The 25,196-nt window shown below is 28.9% G+C and overlaps 5 protein-coding genes across 5 annotated transcripts; 2 read left to right on the top strand and 3 right to left on the bottom strand.

Moving 5' to 3' along the window:
* Positions 1–70: 70 nt before the first annotated feature.
* LOC127291034 (zinc finger protein zfp-1-like) lies at positions 71–8,036 on the top strand. The gene is made up of 12 exons (XM_051319924.1): positions 71–618; positions 1,021–1,100; positions 1,198–1,362; positions 1,506–1,703; positions 1,782–2,459; positions 2,577–2,908; positions 4,691–5,155; positions 5,270–5,453; positions 5,606–5,798; positions 5,913–6,065; positions 6,196–6,466; positions 6,685–8,036. Exons 1-12 carry the CDS (start codon positions 510–512, stop codon positions 6,815–6,817), a joined length of 2,961 nt encoding a protein of 986 aa, XP_051175881.1. The 5' UTR covers positions 71–509; the 3' UTR covers positions 6,818–8,036.
* A 548-nt stretch (positions 8,037–8,584) lies between these two features.
* Positions 8,585–9,648, bottom strand: LOC127291038 (MIP18 family protein galla-1). The gene is made up of 3 exons (XM_051319927.1): positions 9,397–9,648; positions 8,888–9,151; positions 8,585–8,829 (listed from the first exon to the last, which is right to left on the bottom strand). The coding sequence occupies exons 1-3, from the start codon at positions 9,542–9,544 to the stop codon at positions 8,732–8,734; spliced, it is 510 nt and encodes a 169-aa protein (XP_051175884.1). The 5' UTR covers positions 9,545–9,648; the 3' UTR covers positions 8,585–8,731.
* A 119-nt stretch (positions 9,649–9,767) lies between these two features.
* On the top strand, positions 9,768–12,071 carry LOC127291037 (protein sarah). The gene is made up of 5 exons (XM_051319926.1): positions 9,768–10,082; positions 10,715–10,982; positions 11,316–11,505; positions 11,611–11,763; positions 11,855–12,071. Exons 2-5 carry the CDS (start codon positions 10,725–10,727, stop codon positions 11,977–11,979), a joined length of 726 nt encoding a protein of 241 aa, XP_051175883.1. The 5' UTR covers positions 9,768–10,082; positions 10,715–10,724; the 3' UTR covers positions 11,980–12,071.
* A 1,153-nt stretch (positions 12,072–13,224) lies between these two features.
* On the bottom strand, positions 13,225–18,168 carry LOC127291035 (cullin-5). The gene is made up of 11 exons (XM_051319925.1): positions 18,006–18,168; positions 16,906–17,112; positions 16,599–16,781; positions 16,321–16,462; positions 15,909–16,223; positions 15,282–15,787; positions 14,928–15,191; positions 14,706–14,861; positions 14,342–14,622; positions 14,135–14,258; positions 13,225–14,047 (listed from the first exon to the last, which is right to left on the bottom strand). The coding sequence occupies exons 1-11, from the start codon at positions 18,018–18,020 to the stop codon at positions 13,853–13,855; spliced, it is 2,388 nt and encodes a 795-aa protein (XP_051175882.1). The 5' UTR covers positions 18,021–18,168; the 3' UTR covers positions 13,225–13,852.
* Positions 18,169–19,790: 1,622 nt separating this feature from the next.
* LOC127291033 (uncharacterized protein PFC0810c-like) lies at positions 19,791–22,228 on the bottom strand. Its single transcript, XM_051319923.1, has 2 exons — positions 20,437–22,228; positions 19,791–19,915 (listed from the first exon to the last, which is right to left on the bottom strand). Exon 1 carries the CDS (start codon positions 22,226–22,228, stop codon positions 20,978–20,980), a length of 1,251 nt encoding a protein of 416 aa, XP_051175880.1. The 3' UTR covers positions 19,791–19,915; positions 20,437–20,977.
* Positions 22,229–25,196: the final 2,968 nt, after the last annotated feature.

Genomic DNA, 25,196 nt, shown 5'->3' with positions numbered 1-25,196 from the left:
CATTGATTAAAAAAAGAGAACTAGAGCACATACTCTAGGCATTATATATATATATATATTGAGTTGATTTTCTATATGTGTAGGTGGAAAAATGAAGATGGCTGACTTTGTGAAACAAATGCAGTGTTTTTGTAAATAATAAACCCATTGATGGTGTGTCTATGAAAATTTTCAACTTACATTTGATTCGAAATTGAAAACAATGATCACTAATAGATCTTGTTGATTGACAATTTTGTCCCAGGAGAATTGCCGTATAAGTAATATTTTTCCATTGTTTTCGTAAAGACATTAAAACGCGTTAGACGCTTGTATATGGTTGAAACGAAGAACGTATGAAAAATTGTTTGGAAGTGAACGAAGAACATAAATGAATTTATGATGCTTCTTGATGAGCAGGTGAACCTGCGAGAATTAAGACGTAAACACGATCATTGTTATTAATTCCTCATACACTTGACTCTACTTGCAAACATCATATTGCGGTACGACTGAAGCTGGATCGCAGTATGAAGGAGATGCTTGGAGGATGCTGTGTGTGTTCTGATGAAAGGGGTTGGACTGAAAATCCATTAGTGTATTGCGATGGCCAAGGGTGTACAGTCGCTGTTCACCAGGGTAACTGAAATTTAATCTCCCATCTTAAGGAACAATCCAAAACAAAAATTAGTCCAACTCCATATTTTACAATGTTTAAATAAAATAACAATTTAGGCTTTAAATATGTTTCAGTGCAAATTAAGCAATTTTATTTTTAACATTTTCAACCCTTCAAAGTTGCATTTTAATAAGAAATTACAATTTTGACAACATAACCTAATATTTAACAATCGTTCCTCATAAGGATTTTTCAATCATTAATCAAAGGCAATTTTTAATTATTTGGTGGGTTAAAAATAAAGTTACTCATACCTTCACTAAAAAAACATTTTAATTGAAAATGTTTTTTATTTTAAATACGTAAATGTCAAGTTTAACTAACTTTAGTTTTGTTAATAAATAAATTTTATTTTTGTTTAGCTTGCTATGGTATTGTTACTGTTCCTACTGGACCTTGGTATTGCAGAAAATGTGAATCGCAAGAGCGCAGTGCACGTGTGGTAAACAAATTTCTTAGTCATTTTTAAAATATATTATCTATATAATATGTCATGTAAACTTAAATTATACCATATAACTTTACTATTTTTGTTGAAGCGCTGTGAACTATGTCCAAGTAGAGATGGAGCTCTTAAGAGGACAGATCAAGCTGGTTGGGCTCATGTAGTATGTGCTTTGTACATCCCTGAAGTTCGATTTGGTAACGTTACAACGATGGAGCCCATTATTCTTCAACTCATTCCTTCAGAAAGATTCAATAAGGTAAAAGATAAATTTGAATATTTTGAAAAATAAATTTGTGGTTATTTTTTATTTAATTATTTTTAATAGAAAATAGTTTGTTGTTGGTGCTAATTGGACAGTACTTTTAATCAGGTATTAAAAAATGTTTCTTTAATTTCTAGACATGTTATATCTGCGAAGAACAAGGAAGAGGTAGTAGAGCAAATGTTGGAGCCTGCATGCAATGTAATAAAGCTGGATGTAGACAGCAATTTCATGTTACTTGTGCCCAGGGTCTTGGATTATTATGCGAAGAAGCGGGAAATTATCTTGATAATGTGAAATATTGCGGTTATTGTCAACACCACTATTCAAAATTGGTTAGTTGATTAAACTAAATTATATAAATATTGAAAACTTTTTCCAGTGACCAAAAATAATTGTATATATTTTTTTAGAAAAAGGGAGGAAATGTCAAAACTATTCCCCCATATAAACCAATACCAGCGGATAATGGATCATCAGATTCATCACCTGAAAAAGAATCTGAAGCGCCAATTAAGTCGTCGTCAAGCAATGCCAAACGAAAAAATTCAAATTCAAAGTCAGGCGCTTCTATTAAAAACAAAAATATGAGTCCCAGTGTTGAACTTAATGGAGTTGCGGATGAAAGAAGTAGTAGTGGAAGAAATACACCAAAAGAAAATGCTGCAAATTCAAGTAAATTTACAACTTCGAATTTTGTGGAGACTATTGTAACTCAGTCGGAAAGTGTGTTTGGTCATGAAAGTACTGGTATTCCTACTACCGCTGCTTCATTTTCTTCGACAACGATTTCTAAATCAGCGTCAAATTCAAGTCTTATTCAGAAAAATGTTAGTCAGTCAAAGTCTGGTACTTCGACATTTAATAAGACATCTAATCATACTAGTAAAAAAAGAAAAACCGGAGCACGAACTCCAACAGCTTTAAGTAATGAAAATTCTAATCAATCTGTCAATTCAGATACCAGTGGATCTTTGGTAGTCACTACCAATGCTATTGTTCAACAGGTTAACAATAGTAATATTGTTCAAACAACTCTTGCTGAAACTACAAATTTAAATACAATATCGGAATCTGAGCAAACGAAAAAGGTAATTAATTTTAATCTTTTCTTTTTATCAAGGACTAATAATTTAAGTTAAAGTCAAACAAAATATTATAACTTTGAAATTCTACCAGTAAAGTTTTTTATTCACATTTGATTGCAGTTAAAAGCTGACAGCCCGTTAATAATGGCTAACGCAGTTCTACCAGCAGAAGAAACAACTACTACTCCTGTAATTATGTCAATAACACAAAATCAGTTGCCGATTGCTGCTCAGTCATTAAGCACTTCGTCGAATAGTATAGTTGTTTCTGTTCCATTGACAGCAACATCTCTTCCTAATACTGTACAAAGTACAATAACCAGTGCATCTACCTTATATCAACAATTACAACAAAGTATGATCACATCGGCAGCGAATGCTGATGGGAAAACCAGTGTAATACCCAATAGCGACCAATACTCCGTGGAGGAAACGCCATCTAAACGATCTCGGTAAGTTTCTTTTTTTATTAAGTATTTTATACCTATAAGAAATCAAATCATGAAACTAAGAAATTTAGAAAAAAGTTTGAAAAGAAAAAACAAGACATATTTAAGAGAGCTTTTCAGTTTAAAATTGGAAAAAAGCTCAGACAAGACAGTGTTCTGTCTGGGGTACTACGATCAATTTCAAGGTAAGTTCCAATCGTTTTTTAAAATATTTTTAATTTTCTTCAAGTATTTAGGTTAGATTTAAGAATTGCGTTTAGGTTAAATTATTCTTATTTTTAGAGCATAAGGTTTTTGTTGTATTTAGATTTTAAGTAAATGTACTCGAACCCAGCGTGTATATTGAAATCCTAGCCGATCCTATTTTTAAATAAATATAAATCCCAATTGTTTAAAACTATTATTAGTAATAATAAGTAGAAGTTTTAATTTTCGAGACGAAAGTGTTTCATATGATTGTTTTCAGTTATTTTGGCCCTATAATAAATATTAAACTTAAAAAATGTTTTTTTGTGATTTACAGCTGTTTTTTTAACATATTTTTAATCATATAAAAATCACAAAAAAATGTAATTTTCATTTTATTATCCTATTTTTTTACAAGGTGTGGAAGCACCTTTACTATACATACCCATCTCTGAACAGTTTTCGAAGCAGTCCATTGTAGAAACGGCCTAAGTTCTAGGGTTATTGCACTGTTTGTGACCCTGGGCATTGTTTTCTCATCTTTATTCCCGTTTTCAAGAAGCAATGAACAGCCCCACCCTTGTTGTCCATTTTAGAGTGAGGGTAAATGCGAACGACAAAGATAAGGAATTGGGAGTAGCATTTAAAATGGTCGTCGCTTCAGCATAAACAAGCAATTTGCTCTAACCTCTTATGTGTACAATTACAATTTTCAATATAATATAGTTCATTTTCACAATAAAATTGGAAAAAAATCATTCATAATTGATTCAACGTAAGTTTGATTAAAAGTGCAGTTTGTAATTTACAACAGATAAGCTTAAATTGTATTCTGATTGTTAGAAAAATAGTGTATTTTTAATAATTCTTACTATTTTCCGTGTTTAAGATTATCGATTTAGTCGAGGTCATTTATTACCGTTTCTTTAATGTTTTTCTTATATAATTTGTTGCATTTTAAAAAAAATATTCCTTCGATAATAGAGAAAGTGAAAATTTATTAATACTTAATACATTTGATAATCTCCTTTCGTGGGATTGTGATATATGCCTTTTAGGTTATGTTTTTATTGTAATTAATAACAACGCGTCTTTGTTGTCGATTGCAATTTGTTGAATGTTTATTATAACAGTTCCCATTTTACTTATAAGTTATATAATTGATCAAGTAAATAATATAATTTTAGACACACTTTATAGAATTCAATATCAATTTTTCTTCATTATTCAGCAAATGGTGACAATCATTCAGTAAGTGTTATTATGCTGTAGTATGAAATTCGAGAAGTATTAAAATCATTTACTTTAAGTTTTAAACTTTTTATGAAATCGAATGATATTTGCTGTGGTGAGTCTTGTCGCTTAATTTTTCAAGTAAATAATAACAATTGATGTTAATATTTATAAAATAAAGAACCTGAACGGTTGGAAAATTACCTTTTAATTTACGAATTAAATTAATTTGAATTTCGCACATAATTGAGTAGATGAACCAACCTAAATATAAATGAAACTAACGTAAAAAATTAAAATGTTACTCAATTGTTTTTAGAAACAATTATGAAAAAATTTGAAAGTTTGTGAATTTTCTTCTTTTAGATCTCAATCGTCGGAGAAGCAAGAAAAATTACGTAAACCAAAGCGAGGTTCTACAAGTAGTCAGCCAGTAACAACAACGGTACCACCAACAGCTCTTCCTCAAATAGTTTCATCAGTATCATCTTTATCTAATATTACAGTCGTGACAACGACGAAGCGCACCAGTAGAAATAACCATCAAACACCACCACCGTCAGCGGCGGTGGCTCCTATACCATCAATAATACAAGGTCCCACGCTGGGTACTGGTCACTTTAGCAGCGTGGGAACAGGTTCTGGTGGCATCATGGGACCTACTGTTAAGGATTCACCACCCAGTAGTCCTGGTTCTGAAAGTATGAGCAGCAATGGTCCAGGAAGAAGAAAACGAAAGGGTGCAGGAACTTCTTCCACAACCCCAACACCATCAGCATCTAATACACCAACTCTTGCTAATCACACAAAAGAAGAAAAGGAAATAAAGTTGTAAGGGAAAATATTTTATAATGTCAAATCTGTGAAAATTTTACAACTGATTTTAATGAAACTTATCACATTTGTAGTACCAACAAAAATAATAGGAAGTTTCTTAATTTCTAGATTTCAAAACGGAGTCAGTGCTCCACACATGCTGGGGAACCAATTAAATCCCACCTCTACAATGGCACAAAAGATGTCTGACACGCTCTCGCAAGAATTGGAAGCCCACTCCATTTTTACAGAAGCAAATAATTCGACTACTAATCTAATTGGACCACAACTACACAGTCGAGTAATAGCAACTGTAAGAACCTTTAGTGATTATAAATAGTTATGTTATGTATTTAGCGACTCTTCTGATAATAAGTTGTGATTCCTAAAATCAACAACAAGTTTAATTATTTTAACTAATTTCTATTATTACATTCCTAAAAAGTAGTAAATTAATTGTTTTAGATAAGGTCCAGTCAAGCAGCACCGGCGCCAACATCATTTTCATCAGTTTTTTCAAACGCAAATACAAATTCTAATGTGACAAGTGCTGGTGGATTGACAAGTGGAACAATGCCACAAACACTCGATCAACTTTTAGAAAGGCAATGGGAACAAGGCAGTCAATTTTTAATGGAACAAGCTCAACATTTTGATAGTAAGTATATGAGAGAAAGTTTCTTGGTACTTGAGAATTTCCAATATTTCTTTTTAAATGTATATAATTTGATCTAGTTGTTTTTACCAAAATTAATTTCATGTGTTTTTCTAGTTGCTTCACTACTGTCATGTCTCCATCAATTGAGGGCAGAAAATTTAAGACTAGAAGAACATGTAAATAGTCTTCTTCAAAGAAGGGATCACTTACTGGCTGTAAATGCAAGACTCGCCATCCCTTTGACGAATCAATCAAACACACATTCAGGTAATATATTCTTTTATACATAAAATGTCTTATTAATTCATTATTTTTATTCGATTTAATTGTATATTATCATTAAGAATTTTATAGTTTCCGCCAAAGAATTAAAAAAATATTGTATTCTTAATTATAGTTAACAACATACACCCTTCAGTGAATCCATCACATTCCAATCTTTCACATTCGGAAGTTCCTTCTGCACCTGTAACTTCGATGTCTAGAGGAAGTCGTGAGTCACGAATGAGCAATGCTTATTTACCACATTCAAATTCCAGTAGTCATGCATCCACTTTAGAAAATGGTTTACCTCCTGACCCATCTCCGCCTACTGGAACATCCATGTCACACAATCAATACCAACACAGAGGATCGCTGGTTGCTCCTCAACCAAGCCCGGCAATAAGGTAAACATTTTTTTTTATCAAAAATTATATTTCGTTCTGAATTATTGTTATTCAATTTTTACTTATGCGCACAACCATCCCATTTACCAAATACGATACACGGAGTAAAACGAATTAAAAAAATTAATAATAAATGCGAGTGCTTCTAATAAAGTTAATATAGTAAGGAAATTGTAAAGACAATACAATAAAAGTGTTTTAATGTCTTTAAATTTTAGGCATATTCCTGCCGCAAGTGGATATCATCAGGGACAATCTAGTAACATTATTTTACCGTCAAATGTTAACAGTTCAGGAGTTGTACGAAATTCTTCCGTTACTCCCGATCCACTTAGAGGAGTTCAGAGATAAGAACCTGTGTTAAATTTCTTCTTGTGGTTAACTATTTTAAATGAAAACTATTTTCCCTTAAAATCAATAGTTTTTTTTTTGGGAGAATTTATTTTTATTTACACTGAGCACCAAGTATGAAAACAAATCGTTTTCCGTAGGAGACTGAAAATGTTATTTTCATAAGTGGTTTATATGCGATACTTTGTGTATAACATCTCTAAAGAAAAAGAATGGATATTTATTTATTATTTTTGAGAGAGAAACATTTTTTTTTAAATTTATAATTATTTAAAAATATATTTTGAACATGATTCTAGTTTATTCATATACGATGAAAATACAGGAAAATAGTTTTAAAAAAAGTGCCAAAAGAATGCAAAAAGGGTGTTTTGTAATATTAATGAGGAATTGTAAAATCAGAAAAAAGTTAATTTAAGTGCATATTTAAAACTTTTATAGAACTATGAAATTTTTTTGGCATCTTAAATATTCTTAATTTTTTTTTCTGTCGAAAAACAACCTATGTAGTTCATAAAGCAGACAAGCTTTTTTTACATGGTATCTCAGTGCCTTAATTGGTTATTGTTTATTTGATTTTTCCTACTTTTACTTTAGAGATGGGTATTGCAAATAATATTGTATAATGCACGTGCGAAAAAGTTAATTTTACTCATGTGATTTATAAACTGCAAACATTACATACTCGTGTAATAGTTAATTTTACGCACGTGTGTTATAAATAACTATGATGCATACTTTTACACTTTAATGGTACGAAAAAATTAATTTTGACACATCTTTTATGTATGCAAGATAAATGGCATTTTTCCTGCAGATGTTAAAGCAAAAATTAGTTATGCTGTTCTTTGTTTTTATTTTAGAATGGAAGACATTTTTGATAATGTAATATGCCATTGATGTTTGTACCAAGAAGCGATGTCAAGTTTAGTCAGTACACTAATGAATAATAGATATGGGACGTTTTACTGAGACATGTTTTGAACATACAGTAAGCATCAGTTTAAACCAAGCAATATGTTCCTTATGTTCATTTACATAAGGATTAAAGTTTTTTATTTGAAATAATCCTTACTGTATTTCAAAACCTTATGCTAAGTAAACAAAGTGTACAAAACTGTAATTCGTAAGGAATTTGTATGATTAGCTGTTCAATCAGCAGCTAAATTCACCTGAAAATAAACTATAGCTACTTGAAATATACATACTAAGAACAATATTACTGGAGAAAGCGTTAATTATGAACATCGCATGTTCATCATGTTAATTGTAATTCTGTATCCTATTTGAGGTAATAGAAATTTTTTTTTTAATATCTGTTTAATAAATTTAAATTTTAAATATCTGTTGGACTTAAAGATGCTGTTCAACATTAAAAATCGATAGCAATCTTAATTTAACAGGAATTCGTGTATACGAATTTTATAATACCTTTAAAAAAATGTTTAACCCAAGTATAAAAACTCGAAAATTTTAGCTGCATTAATAATAATTGGTTCCTTTATCCATTAGCCTTATGGCTCTTTATATAAATTATCCCATTGAACCACAGAACTTTCTCCCTTACAATTTTAATTTTTACTATGTGAGATATAATTTTGATGAAATTAAATTATATTAAATTCGAAAGAAAAATTTAAATTAACGGAAAATATACCTACAATAGAAATAATAATCAATACTGTGCATATTTAGGGTCAGGTACTAGAAATATAATCAAGAATGTGATATCTTCGGTTTCCGAAAGGTATAATAAGTGCTTCAATATAAATAAAAAATTTATAATATATTTATAATACTTTTTTCTTTTATCGTACTTACTAAAATTTATAAAAAATCTGAGAAAAATAATTGCTATAATTAATTATAATATATATATATATATATATATATTATGTACATTGAATAACATTTTTAATAGTCCTCTTTAATACATTTTTCAACTAAATCTCGTAAATTAGGATTTTCCATGGCAGCTGCTATTCTTTCTTTATCGTTGATCTGTTTATTTACTGAAACAGAAACAAGAAATTTATATCGATAAAAAAATAAAGGTAAAATTAAACTCACTTTCTTGTTCTGTTGCGTGTGCACCTTCTTTGATATAAATGTCTAGCTTATGGAAAGTTATTAAATTTCGTTCTAATTTTATTCGAATGCATAAACCAATGAGAGTAGCAAGAGAACAATGGGGCACTGTAGGATTAAATTCTACACGTATAACGTTGACTCCTTTTGGAGTAGTTTCATCAACATACACACAATCTTCATAAACTACTTCCAACTCTTCTAAGGTTTGAGGTTTTTCTGGATCTTTTATATTTCGTAATAAATCTACAGGAAAATTAAATTATTACTAGATATTTTATAATGGTATATTGAATCTTTAAAAGAATTAAATTAAATTAATTTTTTAATATTTTTAACCTATATCATTACAATATAAAAAGTATTTCAATAATAAAAACAAAATGTAAATTAATAGGTACATATAAAGAAAAAATGCTTAAAATATTAAAGAAATAAAAATAAAATTAGTTATTGCAGACTAGTCAATAATTATGAAATAAATAAATTACCGTAAACATTTTCCTTTAATTCAGTTATGTCATTTATAATATTTGGGTTTTTTTTATTCAAAATATCTTCTGTTCTATTCATGTCTTTAGATGTCAATTCATGACTTTTCCCCCCTCCAATTGATAACTTATGTAAGAAAGAAAACATTTTTATCTATTTTTAATAATTAAAAATTGAAAGTTCATAAACCCAACCTTATCCAGAAAATTGTTTTGTTTTTGTAATTAATTGTACTGACATATCAATAACATAATGATTGAAATACACATATGTTAATGTTACCTACCCATCTCTGCCTTAGTTCGTTGTGAACGATCGCAGCTCTACAAGTGTGTGGTATAAAACAGTACTACATACTATGGTGGATTGTGAGCTTCGGTTTACTATTCTTATAAATCATTAGTCTATGATTTTCTTTCCCGTCGATGCTTATCGAAGGGAAAGTTGTAAATATAAGATAACTAATAAGTCATTAAAATACGACTTTTTTAATGAAGACAATTGTTGTTAAAATTACCAGTTGATTACCGTACAAGATATGTCACTAAAGTTACAATACATAATCTCTACTTAAAAACATACAATTTCAAAATCGTCTTGTGATGTATTGGACATTTAAATGAATTGTGTTATTGTTATTGGATATTCTACTCAGAACATCAACAGATATTAAATATTTGTAAATGTAAGTAAAATTTACCTCATTTATTTAGTTGAGTAATCAAGTGCGTTTTATATTTTTTTGCTAAAATATAATAAAATTATATGTCTGAAATGTAAAGTTATCTTCATGAGGACTTTATTTTTAAAAACATATCTTTAATTTACTATTTATTGTTTCTATAAAAATATTTAAAACTTCGTATTTAAAAACTTAGTGAAAAATAAGAATTTTATATAAAGTAAAATCGAAAAATTGTAAAGACTGCTTTCTAAGGAACTTCAATAAATATATGACAAAATAAATATATATGCATTAAAATAATTTAATTAAAAACATTCTCATCAATTCTACTATTTCAAGTAAATCCTCAATGACATGTAATTCGCAGTAATTTTATAATTGAAAAAATAAATTAAAAATCAGCTTCAAATTATTTATCGACATAAATTCCTTATTCTTAATGTGATTTACGTAATTTAATTAGTATTAATCATTATGTCACAGAATTAATGTAATGCATTTGACATTTATTTATGAATATTAGTTTTAAATTAACCTAAAAATCTTATTTTGGGCACTGAACACAAGATGAATAAAATAATGAATTATTTACATATATTTTTATAGATTTATTTTATTTTATTGTTTGACAGTAATGAAATCATGGAAAAAAATCATAGTTTTAACGTCGATGACGACGAAGAGTCTGGAGAATCAGAAAACATTATAATCAATGAAATCGATGGATTGCCTAACATGCATCCAAATTTTGATCAACTTGAATATGATTTTGAGGAGAAAGAAGATTGTAGTGATGTTAATGCAAGAACTTTTGACGAATTGGTTCACGATGAAGACCTACCAATGTCTATTATTGTCACCAATGTAGATCCTCGTGTTTTCAAATGTGACGATTTAAAGGTTTATTTTCTTTATTTTATATAATTATATTTAACATTTTTTTTAGAGATTTAAGTAAAAATAAGACTATTGCTAATAATAATAAAGTTTAATAAACATACAAAAATAACAATTTGAACAATTTCGTTCAAAAAAAAAAAAAAAAAAATTGATTAGTGATTATGCAGGCAACTAATTTATCTGACCTTAGACTTTATTTTTGTAGGTGATCATTGCGAGAATACTACTTTAATAAATAAAATATTTATTAAGATTTAAAAATGCGATTAATAATTTCTTTTAGTTTAAATAAGTTTTTACATTCATTGATGTATATATATTTTTTGTTAACAGGTGACTATTGAAACATTATTCAAGGAGTTTGGTGAAGTTGCAACATTTCAATATTTCAAATCTTTTAGAAGAATGAGAGTAAATTTTACTTCTCCAAGTTCGGCTGCACATGCCAGAATTAAACTACATCAATCGCGATTTGGTGACACAGATATTAATTGCTATTTTGCACAACCAGTAACGCCTATAGGTTTGTTTCAATATAATAATCTTAAAATTATATACATAAGGATTCTGATTCAAAATTTAAAAAAAAATTTGAATCAACAAATTGTCATTTTTTATATTATTCTAGATATGGAAGATCAATACCTACAGCCTCCTGCATTAACTAAACAACATCTTATATCACCTCCAGCTTCACCACCTGTTGGTTGGGAACCTAGACCTGAAGGCGAACCTCTTGTCAACCATGATTTAATAGCAGCTATTGCAAACTTAACTCCTGGTAATTCTAATTTTTATTTATCACGTAGGATTTATTTCCACGAAAATGTTGCTTTTTGTACGTATGTTTTATAATTAATTTTAATTTGCAGGTGCTACTCATGAATTGCACCGTGGAGGATCCGGACAACCCGGTATTGTAGTACACGTTTGTGAGACATCGAATTCTGTAAAAAATGCAACTCATATACAACCCACGCATCGTCCGGAATATTAATTTTTTTACATCTCATATGATTATGTTATTTGTTCTGTGCCAATACGGCAGGATGTTCGGAAAATAATAAAAAAAAATTTAATATCTTTCAATGTAAGTATATGCTATTGGTACACCAAATTTAGACTTAATTTTACTTCATCGATGTTATAACGTCTTCCTGTAAATTTCGTCGTAATCGATGTTACTATTACAGTACGTTATAATTTACACTGAATAAAGTTTGGGGTTTCAACATTTACATATAGCTGAAAATTTAATCACTATTTCAATAAAAGTTCTTTAATATTGATAGACACAATATAATAATAATTTCTCAAAATTGAATAGTGAATTGCTTTTTTTACCAAACTTTTTTCAGTGTATTTAATTTAATTTGTGTCTTTTAAAAGCTTTGATAATTTATTAATCGATTTCGTTATTTATTTGTTTTACGCCTTTTAATGCAGTAGAAAAAAAATAATTCAATAAAAATGTTGAATTTACCTAAATAGAAATATTTGGATATTATAAATATTTTACCATATGTATTATAGTCTACGTGTTATTGTTTGTTGATTTTGTTTATCCTACAAGATGAAAAAAATCATGTACCTAATGTTAAATATTTATGTGTATATAATATATATTTAAGGTATAACTGCTAGATAACTTGAATATTAGTTGTAAAAAAAATTGTACAATTAGCTATGAATATTGTTTCGAGTTTTAACGTATTTTTCATTTGCTATGCAATTTTATTTTGAATTGTTAAATTTAATCAATGCAACTGAATGCAGGTCATAAATACTGAATTACATATTATTATTATTATTATTATCAAAATATTAAGCGTACCATCTGTTTATTCTGAAACAGCTTATGTTTGATTATTTATATTTTATTTTCTCAAAGTTAATATATTTATACGCATATCAAAAATGATGTAATAAACAAACTGTAAAAATCTTGTAAATGTAAGATGAATTTAATATTATTAAGTTGTATGAAATTTATAAATGAAACTGTTATTTTTTCTCAAGGTATATGTTTTTGTTCATTACACATAAAAAAAGTTATGGTAATAATAAATGATCTATAAATTCTTTACAATTCTTTCAGCATTGAATACTTGCGCTTCCTTTCTATTTAAAAAAATTCCTTTTTTTGACATTAAAATTGAGTTAATTGCATAAAAAAAATTAATTACATATTAAAAATATCAATTAAGTGCCTTAATTTTTATGGAAAGAATTGTAATACTAATTTGTGAAAAATTTGGCCTTTAATTTATTCCAGTAAAGGAATAAGTCATTGTTTCTTTACATACTTAACATTTTAATATTACAAATGCTTTATACAAGTTAATCTTATCATGTGAAAAAAAAATTACAAACATACAGGCGATTTTGAGACATGCATTAAACGAAGAAATTGATATCATTCTCCAATATTATCCTTGTTTAGCATACGTTTCTTGTTAAAATTGATATGAAATTAAAATATTTGAATCAGTTCCTTTGCCTATTTAATGCTCGGGTATCTACTTTTTATTTAATTTAGAATTTGTATAAATTTAATTAATTATCAATATCAGAGACTCTTTAATAAATAAAGACGCAGATTTTTTGATAATTTTAATAACGTTAGAAAATCTTAACTTTGGGAAAAGTAATTTTATAATTGTAGAAAAGACGTCTATTGAACAAGTATTAATTGTTTGATGTACCGAACGCATGGAGAATAGGAGAAATATCATATTTTAAAACTGTCTCATTAAAATATGATCTTACGTTCCAAATAATCACAAAACAATATTCTAAAACGAAATTCAGATATACAAAAATATATAAGTTAATAATAAAAGCTTAAACACTTTTAACCAAAATTTGAATTATGTCATGTACACAAAGGTATTAATATCATCGTCTTGCCTGCGAATATATTTATGCTCGATAAGCCACTCAATTTGTTCTTTTATCATTTTTTTACTTGGTAAAAACATATTTTTCAGAATATCCACTAATTCAGTTTGTAGTTGAGCGTTGTTAATCTTCTTTCTCATCTTAAGAATTTTAATAATTGCTTCCTGAAAGATCATTTATATTTTACACATACATGGATGTACTTTTAATTATTTAATTAATGGAATACACTAAAAAGTATAAAAACTTACTTGCAGTCGTAAAATTCTAAGCTGCACAATTGATTGGTTGTCTTCCTCCTTACTTCGCTCTGTTGAAAGTTGCAGTCGTCCAATTAAATTGATTTTTCCCCTCTTCTGTAGTTTATTGTTTTTCCTATTTAAAAAGAAATTTTTTTTTACTGATTCCTTTATTGTAAGTTTAAAAAAAATGTTAATTGCTCAGTAAAATGCACATACACAATAGCAAAATCTTGATTAACCCAAAATCTCGTATCATGTGCAAAATCTTTAGGACTATGTGCTAATGGATCAACTAGAAGAAGCTGCCTCTTTAATTTGGGAAATGCACATAAAGACCACAGTGTACGTCTCAGTTCAGGATCGGGAAGTTCAGTGGCCAGACGGAGATTTTCATATGAGATTTTCTCAAGAGGTCGTTGATTCCAAGCAAACAATACAGCCATTTGAAACGTTGTAACGTCCACATCGAAACGACCAACTTGATTTGAAAATGTAATCTAGAATATTACAATACTTTTTCGGTTAAAAAGGTTGAAAATATAAAAAAAAGATATGAAAATATAAGAATGAAAACTTTTACCGTTCCATTTGACATATGATGATACCATTGAAGTTTTCTCCCACTATGCTTCTTTTTGTAAAATTCTTCTACTTCTGGAATATAGTCTTCCAATTGGAGAGGTAAACTGACAGTCACTCTCTCGCTTCCTCTCGCCCACGCACCGGCATTTAAAATCTGAAATTCGTACCATTTTCAAATAAATGATGCCTAATAAATATAAGACTTTGATTTAAAACATACTTTAATATTAATACTGTCAGCAATAACAGCTCGACATTGTTCTTTAAATTGTTGATTGAGATCTTGGGAAACTTTGATATCTTGAAACATTCGTGCAAGTTTATTAACATAATCAGCAGGCATGCCAACTTCTCGCAACCATTCCACCATATTTTCTTCTTTTTCAGAATCAGCCGATGTGTCCAATATTAATCGTCTTGTTAGATGAGCTTTATGATAACGCATAAACACATCCTTATTTTGAACGTATTTCAAAACTAGTAACTGTAATTAAAAAAGAAACTTAAATATAAGCTGTCCATTTTGGTTTTTAACATTGTTCGTGTAAATGAGTATTAAAATAATAAAACTTACCACATCCCGTAATTTACTTTCGATTTCATCAGAAGTAAGCTTTTTACTAAGTGGTGTTTTTCTAAGTAACATGTCGCAATAGTTTGCTAGCAATTCCGGACACTTAGACTCAGGTTGAATGTTGTTATTGCTATTTGGTTTATTGTTTAAAGCAGCGAGAGAAACTGCAGCGGCAGAAATGACAGCAACAGCAGAAGAAGAAGCTCCTTGTCGAACGGGCAACTCTAGTCTAAATACAGTAGCATCATTTACAACAAGTTTATACGCTTTATCTCGGGCAGTTAAAAATCGTGGATCGTCATCAAATGCCTCTTTTACAAGAATTGAAAATCGTCGAAAAAGATCCAGGAGTCTTTCGACATATTTCTCAGAATCTTGAGTAATAACGTCAACAGCAGCCATCATATCAGCTAATCCGGCATTTGCTATATGATCTTCCAAATCTCGCAGCATTGGAATAACACCGTCAGGCACTCTGTCCATTAATTTTAACATGAGTCGCAGTTCTAAACAAAACGTCAATTTCTTAAATAATGTTTTAAAAAATTTAATATTAAAGACTCTTTGATTTAAATCATTGCAGCCATGATTTATATTAAAACTGTAAAGATAAAATATATTTCTTACTGTCAGTTTGATGTTGTTGTATCATTCGTGGACATTCTGCAAGAATTGCAGGTTTGAAAGTGGCAACTAATACTCTTACACAACAATCAGTCAACAATTGCACACTAGCACTGTTTGGCTCCAAATATTTTTGTGCACGCAGCTCTTCTTCTCTGAGTTTTGCTTCAGCATAGCGCATGTAATTTTCGACGCCATGTAATGACAATTGTTCAGGTGCTTTAACCCAATAAAAGTTCTCGGTTGCTTCAATGTAAGCTGCCTCAAAATTCTCACGATATATTTGTAGTTTATCAGCCGAATTGGAACATAGATTTACTGCAATCAGGTTAAAAAAAGCGTTAATTATATATTAAATATAAAAGACACGAAATTCTAGTAGAATAATAAAATTGTATTAGAAAATTATTTATACCATAAGACTCTCGAACTCCGATAACCAGTTGAGAGTCAAACGCTTCTCCATTTCTTTCTGCACGCACTAATCTCATGGCAGAGTCCTGAAGTCTCTGTTTTATTTCGCCAAATATACTTTGATTCCAACTATCTAACATTAACTGCAAAGTCAAAGAATGAATGTTAAATAATATTCTAAAGATTTCTAGGAAATTAGTTTTTTATTTACAAAATCTACAACTGGCTATATAGAAAATATTAATAAAAATTAAAGTAAAAGTGTCGAAATATGTTTACCTTTCTTACGATGCTTTCATCACAGGGATTCTTCTTTGGAATATTGGAACCCAGTTTTCCGGATAGTGATGTTTCTAATTGCCTAAAAGGTGACGGTGCATAGTTACATTGTGTGAAAAACTTCCTCCACTCTGCTATGTAAGCTTTCAATAAAGCTTGTTCTTCTTGATGAGCTAAGACTCTCTAAAAAAATACAATTACTTTGAAATACTCAACTCACTAAAATGAGTTAAATGCCATTGGCTCTCAGTGGAGTAAAATAAATTGAAAAAATTTAATAAAAAAATTCTAGTTTTAGCTATAATACCTGTTGAGCCTGTTTTACAAAATCCATTATATCTTCCTTGAGGGCATCGCACAATTTTGCAGGTCCTTTTTCGTCCCAAAGGCATACTTGGACAGAGTAAAATAAATCGTGCCATTCTCCCTGAGTTACAGGTTCTTGTTTCAGCAATTTTAATATAATAGGACGCATACAAGGCCACTTTTCTTCAAATGCATACTGCCCTCGCTCCTGTATTATATTCAAAATTTTATTTTCTCATATTTTTAAAACAATTTCAAAATTTATCATACAAATTCAATATAAACTAGAATAAATGAAAATAAAACTTTCTATTGTATTTTTTCTAAAACATAACATAACCTTCAGAGGACCAATTAACATTTTAGTAATAAAGATCTGTAAATACAGATAATGATAAACCTTCCAATGACAAAATTATTTTTTTTTTTTGCAGATGAATAATTTTTTCACATTCGGTTTGAATAAAAGTGAAAATAAATGTTAAAACGATAAGAAAGATAACGTTGAGATCTTGAAAAAAGTCTTCAATATATTTACAGTGGAAAAAATTCGTGCTGTATCAAAATAACGCCAACGGAAAATGAAAAAAGTGTTTTGAAAAATTCGACATTTTTAAGAAAAATATCAGGTTCTCAGAAGTTAATAAACTACTTATCCTGAAATATATAATATTCCCAAATACTTTTTGAAAATTTACTTAATATTCTTATTCTGTTTATACTCAATTATCTTTTTCATTTATAAATTTGTATTTAAATAATATTTCTAATATAAATATTTTCCAATTGTCTATCAGGATAAGATTAACTGAATGACTATTTTGCTTGGCAGATTCACAGTTTTAATTCTTGTAAAAAAACAATTGCTCGATTATAAAAGTGAAAAACATTATTCTTTGAAACTCATCAGAAAAAATATTAAATAAAGAATAAAACAAACAAAATTTCAAACTTGACAACCTCAAATTACGGGGACATGTTAACACGTCTCGATTAATTTAATATTGTATATTTTATTTTACAACTGTCGATAATAAAGTAATATTCCTGATACATGCATTTATTAATAAAAATCATAATTTTGCATTAATATTAACTAACCCTCAACATTGACATCACAAAAATTTTGACATATCCTGCCAACTCAAAAGACTGAAAGCTTTTTTCACTGAATTAGGGTTGGGTAACTCGATTCCCGATTCTTTCGAGAAATCAATTCTTGGCATAATCGATTCTTTATGATCGACCTTCCGGAACGTTCATTGTCCCACTCGACAATTATTGTCATAATTATCGTCAACTACCCCACCCTGCTCTAGTAAAAATTTAGTGACTTTATTGTTAAAATTAAAAGTTACTATTGGGATCGGCTAAATATTATATTAATAAATTTACAGGGTTTTACCTTCGAAGGAAGAACTAATAATTATTCTTCCTTGAACGGGTTTCCCTTCCGTTGTATCGGAAATTAATAATCTTTTATTTAAACCTTCCCGCTTCCTTCTTAAAGGATTTAACTAAAGAGAATCCGGCCAATCATATTACATTTTTAGAGTTGCGTAATAAAGCCCAATTTATGTTACGAGCCGAGTTACCTTTTATTACGCAACTCTAAAAATGTAATATGATTGGCCGGATTCTCTTTAGTTAAATCCTTTAAGAAGGAAGCGGGAAGGTTTAAAAAATGTAATATGATTGGCCGGATTCTCTTTAGTTAAATCCTTTAAGAAGGAAGCGGGAAGGTTTAAATAAAAGATTATTAATTTCCGATACAACGGAAGGGAAACCCGTTCAAGGAAGAATAATTATTAGTTCTTCCTTCGAAGGTAAAACCCTGTAAATTTATTAATATAATATTTACAAAGCTGACTAAGGAGTTTAGAAAACAACCTTTCAAGTCAGAGTCAAGATTAGAACTAACTTAGAGAGTTTTTGGTCCAGCGGAGTCGCTCTCCGCTTTTGGTCCATTTTGAGTTTGTGCGCATGCTTCACTATGGAGCGTATTCGCTACTCCTATACGTGTATCACTTCACTAACACTTATCACATAGTTCTTAAGTGTTACTTATACGTTCACACATACATAAGAGAGATTATACTTATTCTCTCCCATCATACAACATACTATTTATTAAAATATAATAAACATTAATCATCACAACATTATATGGTTAATCCATAATTATATTATTATAATATAATTATAACAATATTAAATTATAATATTCTGATAGTCAATTATTAATTAATTAACAATATTAATAACGCTTACATACAAATGTGTAAATATACTAAAACATGTGCATAAACAATTATTTAATTATTTATTGCTTTCTAATACAAAGCATTTCCGTTGTAGACTTTCGTTTATTGTTTAGCCCGTACGCGACTTTTCTATTGAAGGTAATAAAAGTCCGTGTCTGGTCAACATGTGTTTAGTGTCCCTTTTTTTTATGGAAAGGATCACATTTTTTCAAGTGGTTTTTATGACGTTCTAGGATTACATTTTAGAATTGAAATAAGAGGAAATATGTGAATATATTTTCTCTTATTTATTTGTACTGATTTACGACATTTCTCTTTTAATCTTTTATGTTGCTAAAAGAAATACGATATTGAAATAAACTTAAAAGTTCAACAGAAATACTTTAGAATTAGTCATGCTATTTCCTTTATGTGAAAACTCTATTTTATTTATTATGAGAAAATGTTAAGAGTATTATAAAATGTTTTATAATGACACTTATTTTAGGTTATTTAAATCGTAACTTTAATCATATCGTATCGTTCATTCGATACCTCGAAATGATTCGAGCGAGAATATAGTCGCTCGTTACACTTTCCCCCTTACGGAAATTTTCGCTAGAAAATTGAAAAATAAGAATAGTACAGATTGTCAAAATTTATTGATTAATTACAAAAAAATTTTATTGTAAGAAAAGTAGAATTAATGAAACAATAGTTATACAATTTTCTGAGCAAGGTATAGTTGATCAGCTATCACTCTCCCCCCTAAGAGAATGAAAAATTATATTTCAATTCATTAATTACACTCAACAATAATTTGACACTATGTATTGTTTAAAAATCTTTACTTTGTTTTAGAAATATTTCCAAATTCAAGATAACTATTATTTTCCTCGTCAAAAATAATATTATCATAATTTATTTGTTAATTTAATATTGTTAGAAATATTTCCAAATTCAAGATAACTATTATTTTCCTCGTCAAAAATAATATTATCATAATTTATTTGTTAATTTAATATGGAAAGAAATATTTCCAAATTCAAGATAACTATTATTTTCCTCGTCAAAAATAATATTATCATAATTTATTTGTTAATTTAATATGGAAAGAAATATTTCCAAATTCAAGATAACTATTATTTTCCTCGTCAAAAATAATATTATCATAATTTATTTGTTAATTTAATATGGAAAGAAATATTTCCAAATTCAAGATAACTATTATTTTCCTCGTTAAAATAATATTATCATAATTTGTTTGTTAATTTCATATGGAATCTCACCACTACAAGGATCTCAATATCCAGCATGGTTGAAATTGGTGCACAAACCATTCGGTTCTATTTACAATTTCGTGGCTGCAGTCCACCTTACGATCTCATATTAATAATCATATCGCAATTTACGATTTCGCAGATTATCAATCTCACATCGCAAGTAATTTGATTATCCTCGATAATCTCCATGCTTGTGGTCTGGAAATGTCCATTACAAATGACTTTGTTTAATTTTTTCTGATTCGCTATCACCGTTACCCCAGTGAATGTCTAGAAAAACTGCCTCAATTAAGTAAACTCTTTCAAAATCGTCCAAGGAATTTTGTGGATGAACAGGTGTACAGTTCACCTTGTTCAGAGGTTTAGGATAAATATCGTCATTTTAATGTTATGTAATTAGTGATACCTCGCAGAATTTCTCACACATTTCACAAGGATCACACTACAACGAATCAGCACAAAAATTAATTTAATTTACTCTATTTCGTGATTATATTTACTCAAACGATGACGCCATCGGAGTAACCTTTAATTTTGATTTTTCGTTTTATATAATTTGAGAATTTGAAATCGCGCATACGGATCTTGATTCTAAACTTTTTAATATTCTTACAAAGCAATTTTCAGTAGAGTGACCTCTCTGTTTACAAAAATCGCATTCCGGTTTAGGATCGTTACTTTTCGATGAATTTCCGTTACCGTTTTTCTCGTTATTATCATCTTCATCATTGTTTTCTGATTGATCATTGTCGGATGATTCTGGTTCCGCGCGATCTGGGCAATTCCGCGAATTATGTCCAATTTTCCCGCAAGTAAAACAATATTTGTTTTTACGATTATTATCAATTTTATTAACCGTTTTCGATTTTTTTGCTTCGCGATTAGAATTATTTATTTCTATTTCGTTTGAAGGAGCGCTACGTTTACGTACATTGGAAACATATTTTTCTTGTTCTAATGCAATCGTTATTGCTTCTTGAAGATTAATCGGAAGACGTAGGTTAACGCGAAATTCAATATTAGGAAGAAGTCCTTGAGTAAAATATTTTGTTATTAGTTTATCATTTTCAGTTAATTTTAATTGTAAATATTGATGTGAAATATCTTTTCGCGAAAGCTGAGACAGCTTAAAAAGTAATTTACGTGCTTTTGCCGCGTAGTCGATTACCGATTCGTTATCACCTTGTTGCAAATTGGTGATTTCACCTAAAATCGTTCCATAATCATCTGAAAAAGAAAATGATTTTTCTAGTTCTACTAAAAGTTCTCCAAGTGTATCAACTTGAGAGTGTAAAATAAACTCTGCAGCCTTGCCCGTAATTTTCTTTAATACGAATTTTAAAAGAAAAGGTTGCATTTGAGAACTTGTATTTTCTACCAAATACGAACATTCTTGAATAAATTTTTGAACCGGAATATTTTCTCCATCAAATTCTGGTATCAATTCAACAAAATTTTTCAAGGATGAAATATTATTATTAATAAATTGACCCGACCTTTCTGAATTTATTTCCGCAATAGAAGGAGGGTGCGATTTTGACGTTGATGATTCCGAAGGATTTAAATTTCTTTTATTTTGTAAATGCTGACCTACTATATCAGCTATTTGCAAAAGATCATTTGGATTAATGCGATTCATTAATCCTTGAGATTGTTGGTAATCATAGGTATTCAAATGGTTTTCATAATTTACAATATCATCGTATTGTAATTCATCATTCATTTCATCATTCGCATATTCTTCCTCCATATCTTCCATATGGGGATGAAGATTATTTCCTTGTTGACTTTCAGACATTTTAATTTATTAAAATAAAGCAAAACAATTCCAATAATTAATTTCAAAACTATTCAAAATAATTAATTATTCCAATTAATTTATTCAAAACATTCGCAAATTTCAATATTAGAATAATATTTAAATTTAATCTTAAATGAAATAAATTAATCATCAAGGAAAAATCTTTTACAATTTAGCAGTCATTCATATAGCTAATATCTAAACAAACCTTTTGTAGATATTCTATTTCACTACACTGAATTTAAATAAGATTTCAATAAAATTTTCGGAAATGACCCTTTATTCCTCTATGAGGATTCACTACCGCACAACACAACACTATTAGCAGTTGAACAGCAGGTTACAGCTTTCAGGAACACAGGATCTCAGGAACTTATACTGCTCTTCAGGAAATCAGCAACATTTATTTATTCAGGAACTTATACTGCTCGCCAGGAAATCAGGAACATTTATTTATTCAGGAACTTATACTGCTCGCCAGGAAATCAGGAACATTTATTTATTCAGGAACTTCAGGAACTCAAAAGATTATATTTTCTTTTCCACTTTTAGTTTATTATTCACTTTGAATAAAAGTTTTTATTCAAATAAAATTTATAATTTTATGTTATAAAACTGTCACTTTGAATTTTTTGTTTTCAAATAATGTTTGTAGTTTTAGGTCATAAAACTGTCACTTATTCAAATTCCCGCACTAAAGGCCGGTAACGAGCCCCCAATTTATGTTACGAGCCGAGTTACCTTTTATTACGCAACTCTAAAAATGTAATATGATTGGCCGGATTCTCTTTAGTTAAATCCTTTAAGAAGGAAGCGGGAAGGTTTAAATAAAAGATTATTAATTTCCGATACAACGGAAGGGAAACCCGTTCAAGGAAGAATAATTATTAGTTCTTCCTTCGAAGGTAAAACCCTGTAAATTTATTAATATAATATTTACAAAGCTGACTAAGGAGGTGAAATGTGTGAGAAATTCTGCGAGGTATCACTAATTACATAACATTAAAATGACGATATTTATCCTAAACCTCTGAACAAGGTGAACTGTACACCTGTTCATCCACAAAATTCCTTGGACGATTTTGAAAGAGTTTACTTAATTGAGGCAGTTTTTCTAGACATTCACTGGGGTAACGGTGATAGCGAATCAGAAAAAATTAAACAAAGTCATTTGTAATGGACATTTCCAGACCACAAGCATGGAGATTATCGAGGATAATCAAATTACTTGCGATGTGAGATTGATAATCTGCGAAATCGTAAATTGCGATATGATTATTAATATGAGATCGTAAGGTGGACTGCAGCCACGAAATTGTAAATAGAACCGAATGGTTTGTGCACCAATTTCAACCATGCTGGATATTGAGATCCTTGTAGTGGTGAGATTCCATATGAAATTAACAAACAAATTATGATAATATTATTTTAACGAGGAAAATAATAGTTATCTTGAATTTGGAAATATTTCTTTCCATATTAAATTAACAAATAAATTATGATAATATTATTTTTGACGAGGAAAATAATAGTTATCTTGAATTTGGAAATATTTCTTTCCATATTAAATTAACAAATAAATTATGATAATATTATTTTTGACGAGGAAAATAATAGTTATCTTGAATTTGGAAATATTTCTAACAATATTAAATTAACAAATAAATTATGATAATATTATTTTTGACGAGGAAAATAATAGTTATCTTGAATTTGGAAATATTTCTAAAACAAAGTAAAGATTTTTAAACAATACATAGTGTCAAATTATTGTTGAGTGTAATTAATGAATTGAAATATAATTTTTCATTCTCTTAGGGGGGAGAGTGATAGCTGATCAACTATACCTTGCTCAGAAAATTGTATAACTATTGTTTCATTAATTCTACTTTTCTTACAATAAAATTTTTTTGTAATTAATCAATAAATTTTGACAATCTGTACTATTCTTATTTTTCAATTTTCTAGCGAAAATTTCCGTAAGGGGGAAAGTGTAACGAGCGACTATATTCTCGCTCGAATCATTTCGAGGTATCGAATGAACGATACGATATGATTAAAGTTACGATTTAAATAACCTAAAATAAGTGTCATTATAAAACATTTTATAATACTCTTAACATTTTCTCATAATAAATAAAATAGAGTTTTCACATAAAGGAAATAGCATGACTAATTCTAAAGTATTTCTGTTGAACTTTTAAGTTTATTTCAATATCGTATTTCTTTTAGCAACATAAAAGATTAAAAGAGAAATGTCGTAAATCAGTACAAATAAATAAGAGAAAATATATTCACATATTTCCTCTTATTTCAATTCTAAAATGTAATCCTAGAACGTCATAAAAACCACTTGAAAAAATGTGATCCTTTCCATAAAAAAAAGGGACACTAAACACATGTTGACCAGACACGGACTTTTATTACCTTCAATAGAAAAGTCGCGTACGGGCTAAACAATAAACGAAAGTCTACAACGGAAATGCTTTGTATTAGAAAGCAATAAATAATTAAATAATTGTTTATGCACATGTTTTAGTATATTTACACATTTGTATGTAAGCGTTATTAATATTGTTAATTAATTAATAATTGACTATCAGAATATTATAATTTAATATTGTTATAATTATATTATAATAATATAATTATGGATTAACCATATAATGTTGTGATGATTAATGTTTATTATATTTTAATAAATAGTATGTTGTATGATGGGAGAGAATAAGTATAATCTCTCTTATGTATGTGTGAACGTATAAGTAACACTTAAGAACTATGTGATAAGTGTTAGTGAAGTGATACACGTATAGGAGTAGCGAATACGCTCCATAGTGAAGCATGCGCACAAACTCAAAATGGACCAAAAGCGGAGAGCGACTCCGCTGGACCAAAAACTCTCTAAGTTAGTTCTAATCTTGACTCTGACTTGAAAGGTTGTTTTCTAAACTCCTTAGTCAGC

This window comes from Leptopilina boulardi, unplaced genomic scaffold, assembly GCF_019393585.1.
Source record: "Leptopilina boulardi isolate dan_hultmark-lab unplaced genomic scaffold, ZJU_Lbou_2.1 LbouV2_123, whole genome shotgun sequence".
Classification (NCBI taxonomy): Eukaryota; Metazoa; Arthropoda; class Insecta; order Hymenoptera; family Figitidae; genus Leptopilina; species Leptopilina boulardi.
The sequence above is the reverse complement of the archived record's forward strand: the minus strand, read 5'-3'. Positions and strand labels throughout refer to the sequence as shown.

What these genes read in the sequence shown, in the direction of transcription:
- LOC127291034 (XM_051319924.1), top strand. Translation starts at nt 510, where the DNA reads ATGAAGGAGATGCTTGGAGGATGCTGTGTGTGTTCTGATGAAAGGGGT. An exon ending in ACAGTCGAGTAATAGCAACT is followed by an intron (nt 5,454 to 5,605) that starts GTAAGAACCTTT and finishes TAATTGTTTTAG; the next exon opens with ATAAGGTCCAGTCAAGCAGC. An exon ending in TCAATCAAACACACATTCAG is followed by an intron (nt 6,066 to 6,195) that starts GTAATATATTCT and finishes TCTTAATTATAG; the next exon opens with TTAACAACATACACCCTTCA.
- LOC127291038 (XM_051319927.1), bottom strand. Translation starts at nt 9,544, where the DNA reads ATGTTTTCTTTCTTACATAAGTTATCAATTGGAGGGGGGAAAAGTCAT. An exon ending in ATTAAAGGAAAATGTTTACG is followed by an intron (nt 9,152 to 9,396) that starts GTAATTTATTTA and finishes ATTTTCCTGTAG; the next exon opens with ATTTATTACGAAATATAAAA. An exon ending in ACACGCAACAGAACAAGAAA is followed by an intron (nt 8,830 to 8,887) that starts GTGAGTTTAATT and finishes TTTCTGTTTCAG; the next exon opens with TAAATAAACAGATCAACGAT.
- LOC127291037 (XM_051319926.1), top strand. Translation starts at nt 10,725, where the DNA reads ATGGAAAAAAATCATAGTTTTAACGTCGATGACGACGAAGAGTCTGGA. An exon ending in ACAACCAGTAACGCCTATAG is followed by an intron (nt 11,506 to 11,610) that starts GTTTGTTTCAAT and finishes ATATTATTCTAG; the next exon opens with ATATGGAAGATCAATACCTA. An exon ending in TATTGCAAACTTAACTCCTG is followed by an intron (nt 11,764 to 11,854) that starts GTAATTCTAATT and finishes TTTAATTTGCAG; the next exon opens with GTGCTACTCATGAATTGCAC.
- LOC127291035 (XM_051319925.1), bottom strand. An exon ending in TTGTAAAACAGGCTCAACAG is followed by an intron (nt 16,782 to 16,905) that starts GTATTATAGCTA and finishes GTATTTTTTTAG; the next exon opens with AGAGTCTTAGCTCATCAAGA. An exon ending in TTAGAATTTTACGACTGCAA is followed by an intron (nt 14,048 to 14,134) that starts GTAAGTTTTTAT and finishes ATGATCTTTCAG; the next exon opens with GAAGCAATTATTAAAATTCT.
- LOC127291033 (XM_051319923.1), bottom strand. Translation starts at nt 22,228, where the DNA reads ATGTCTGAAAGTCAACAAGGAAATAATCTTCATCCCCATATGGAAGAT.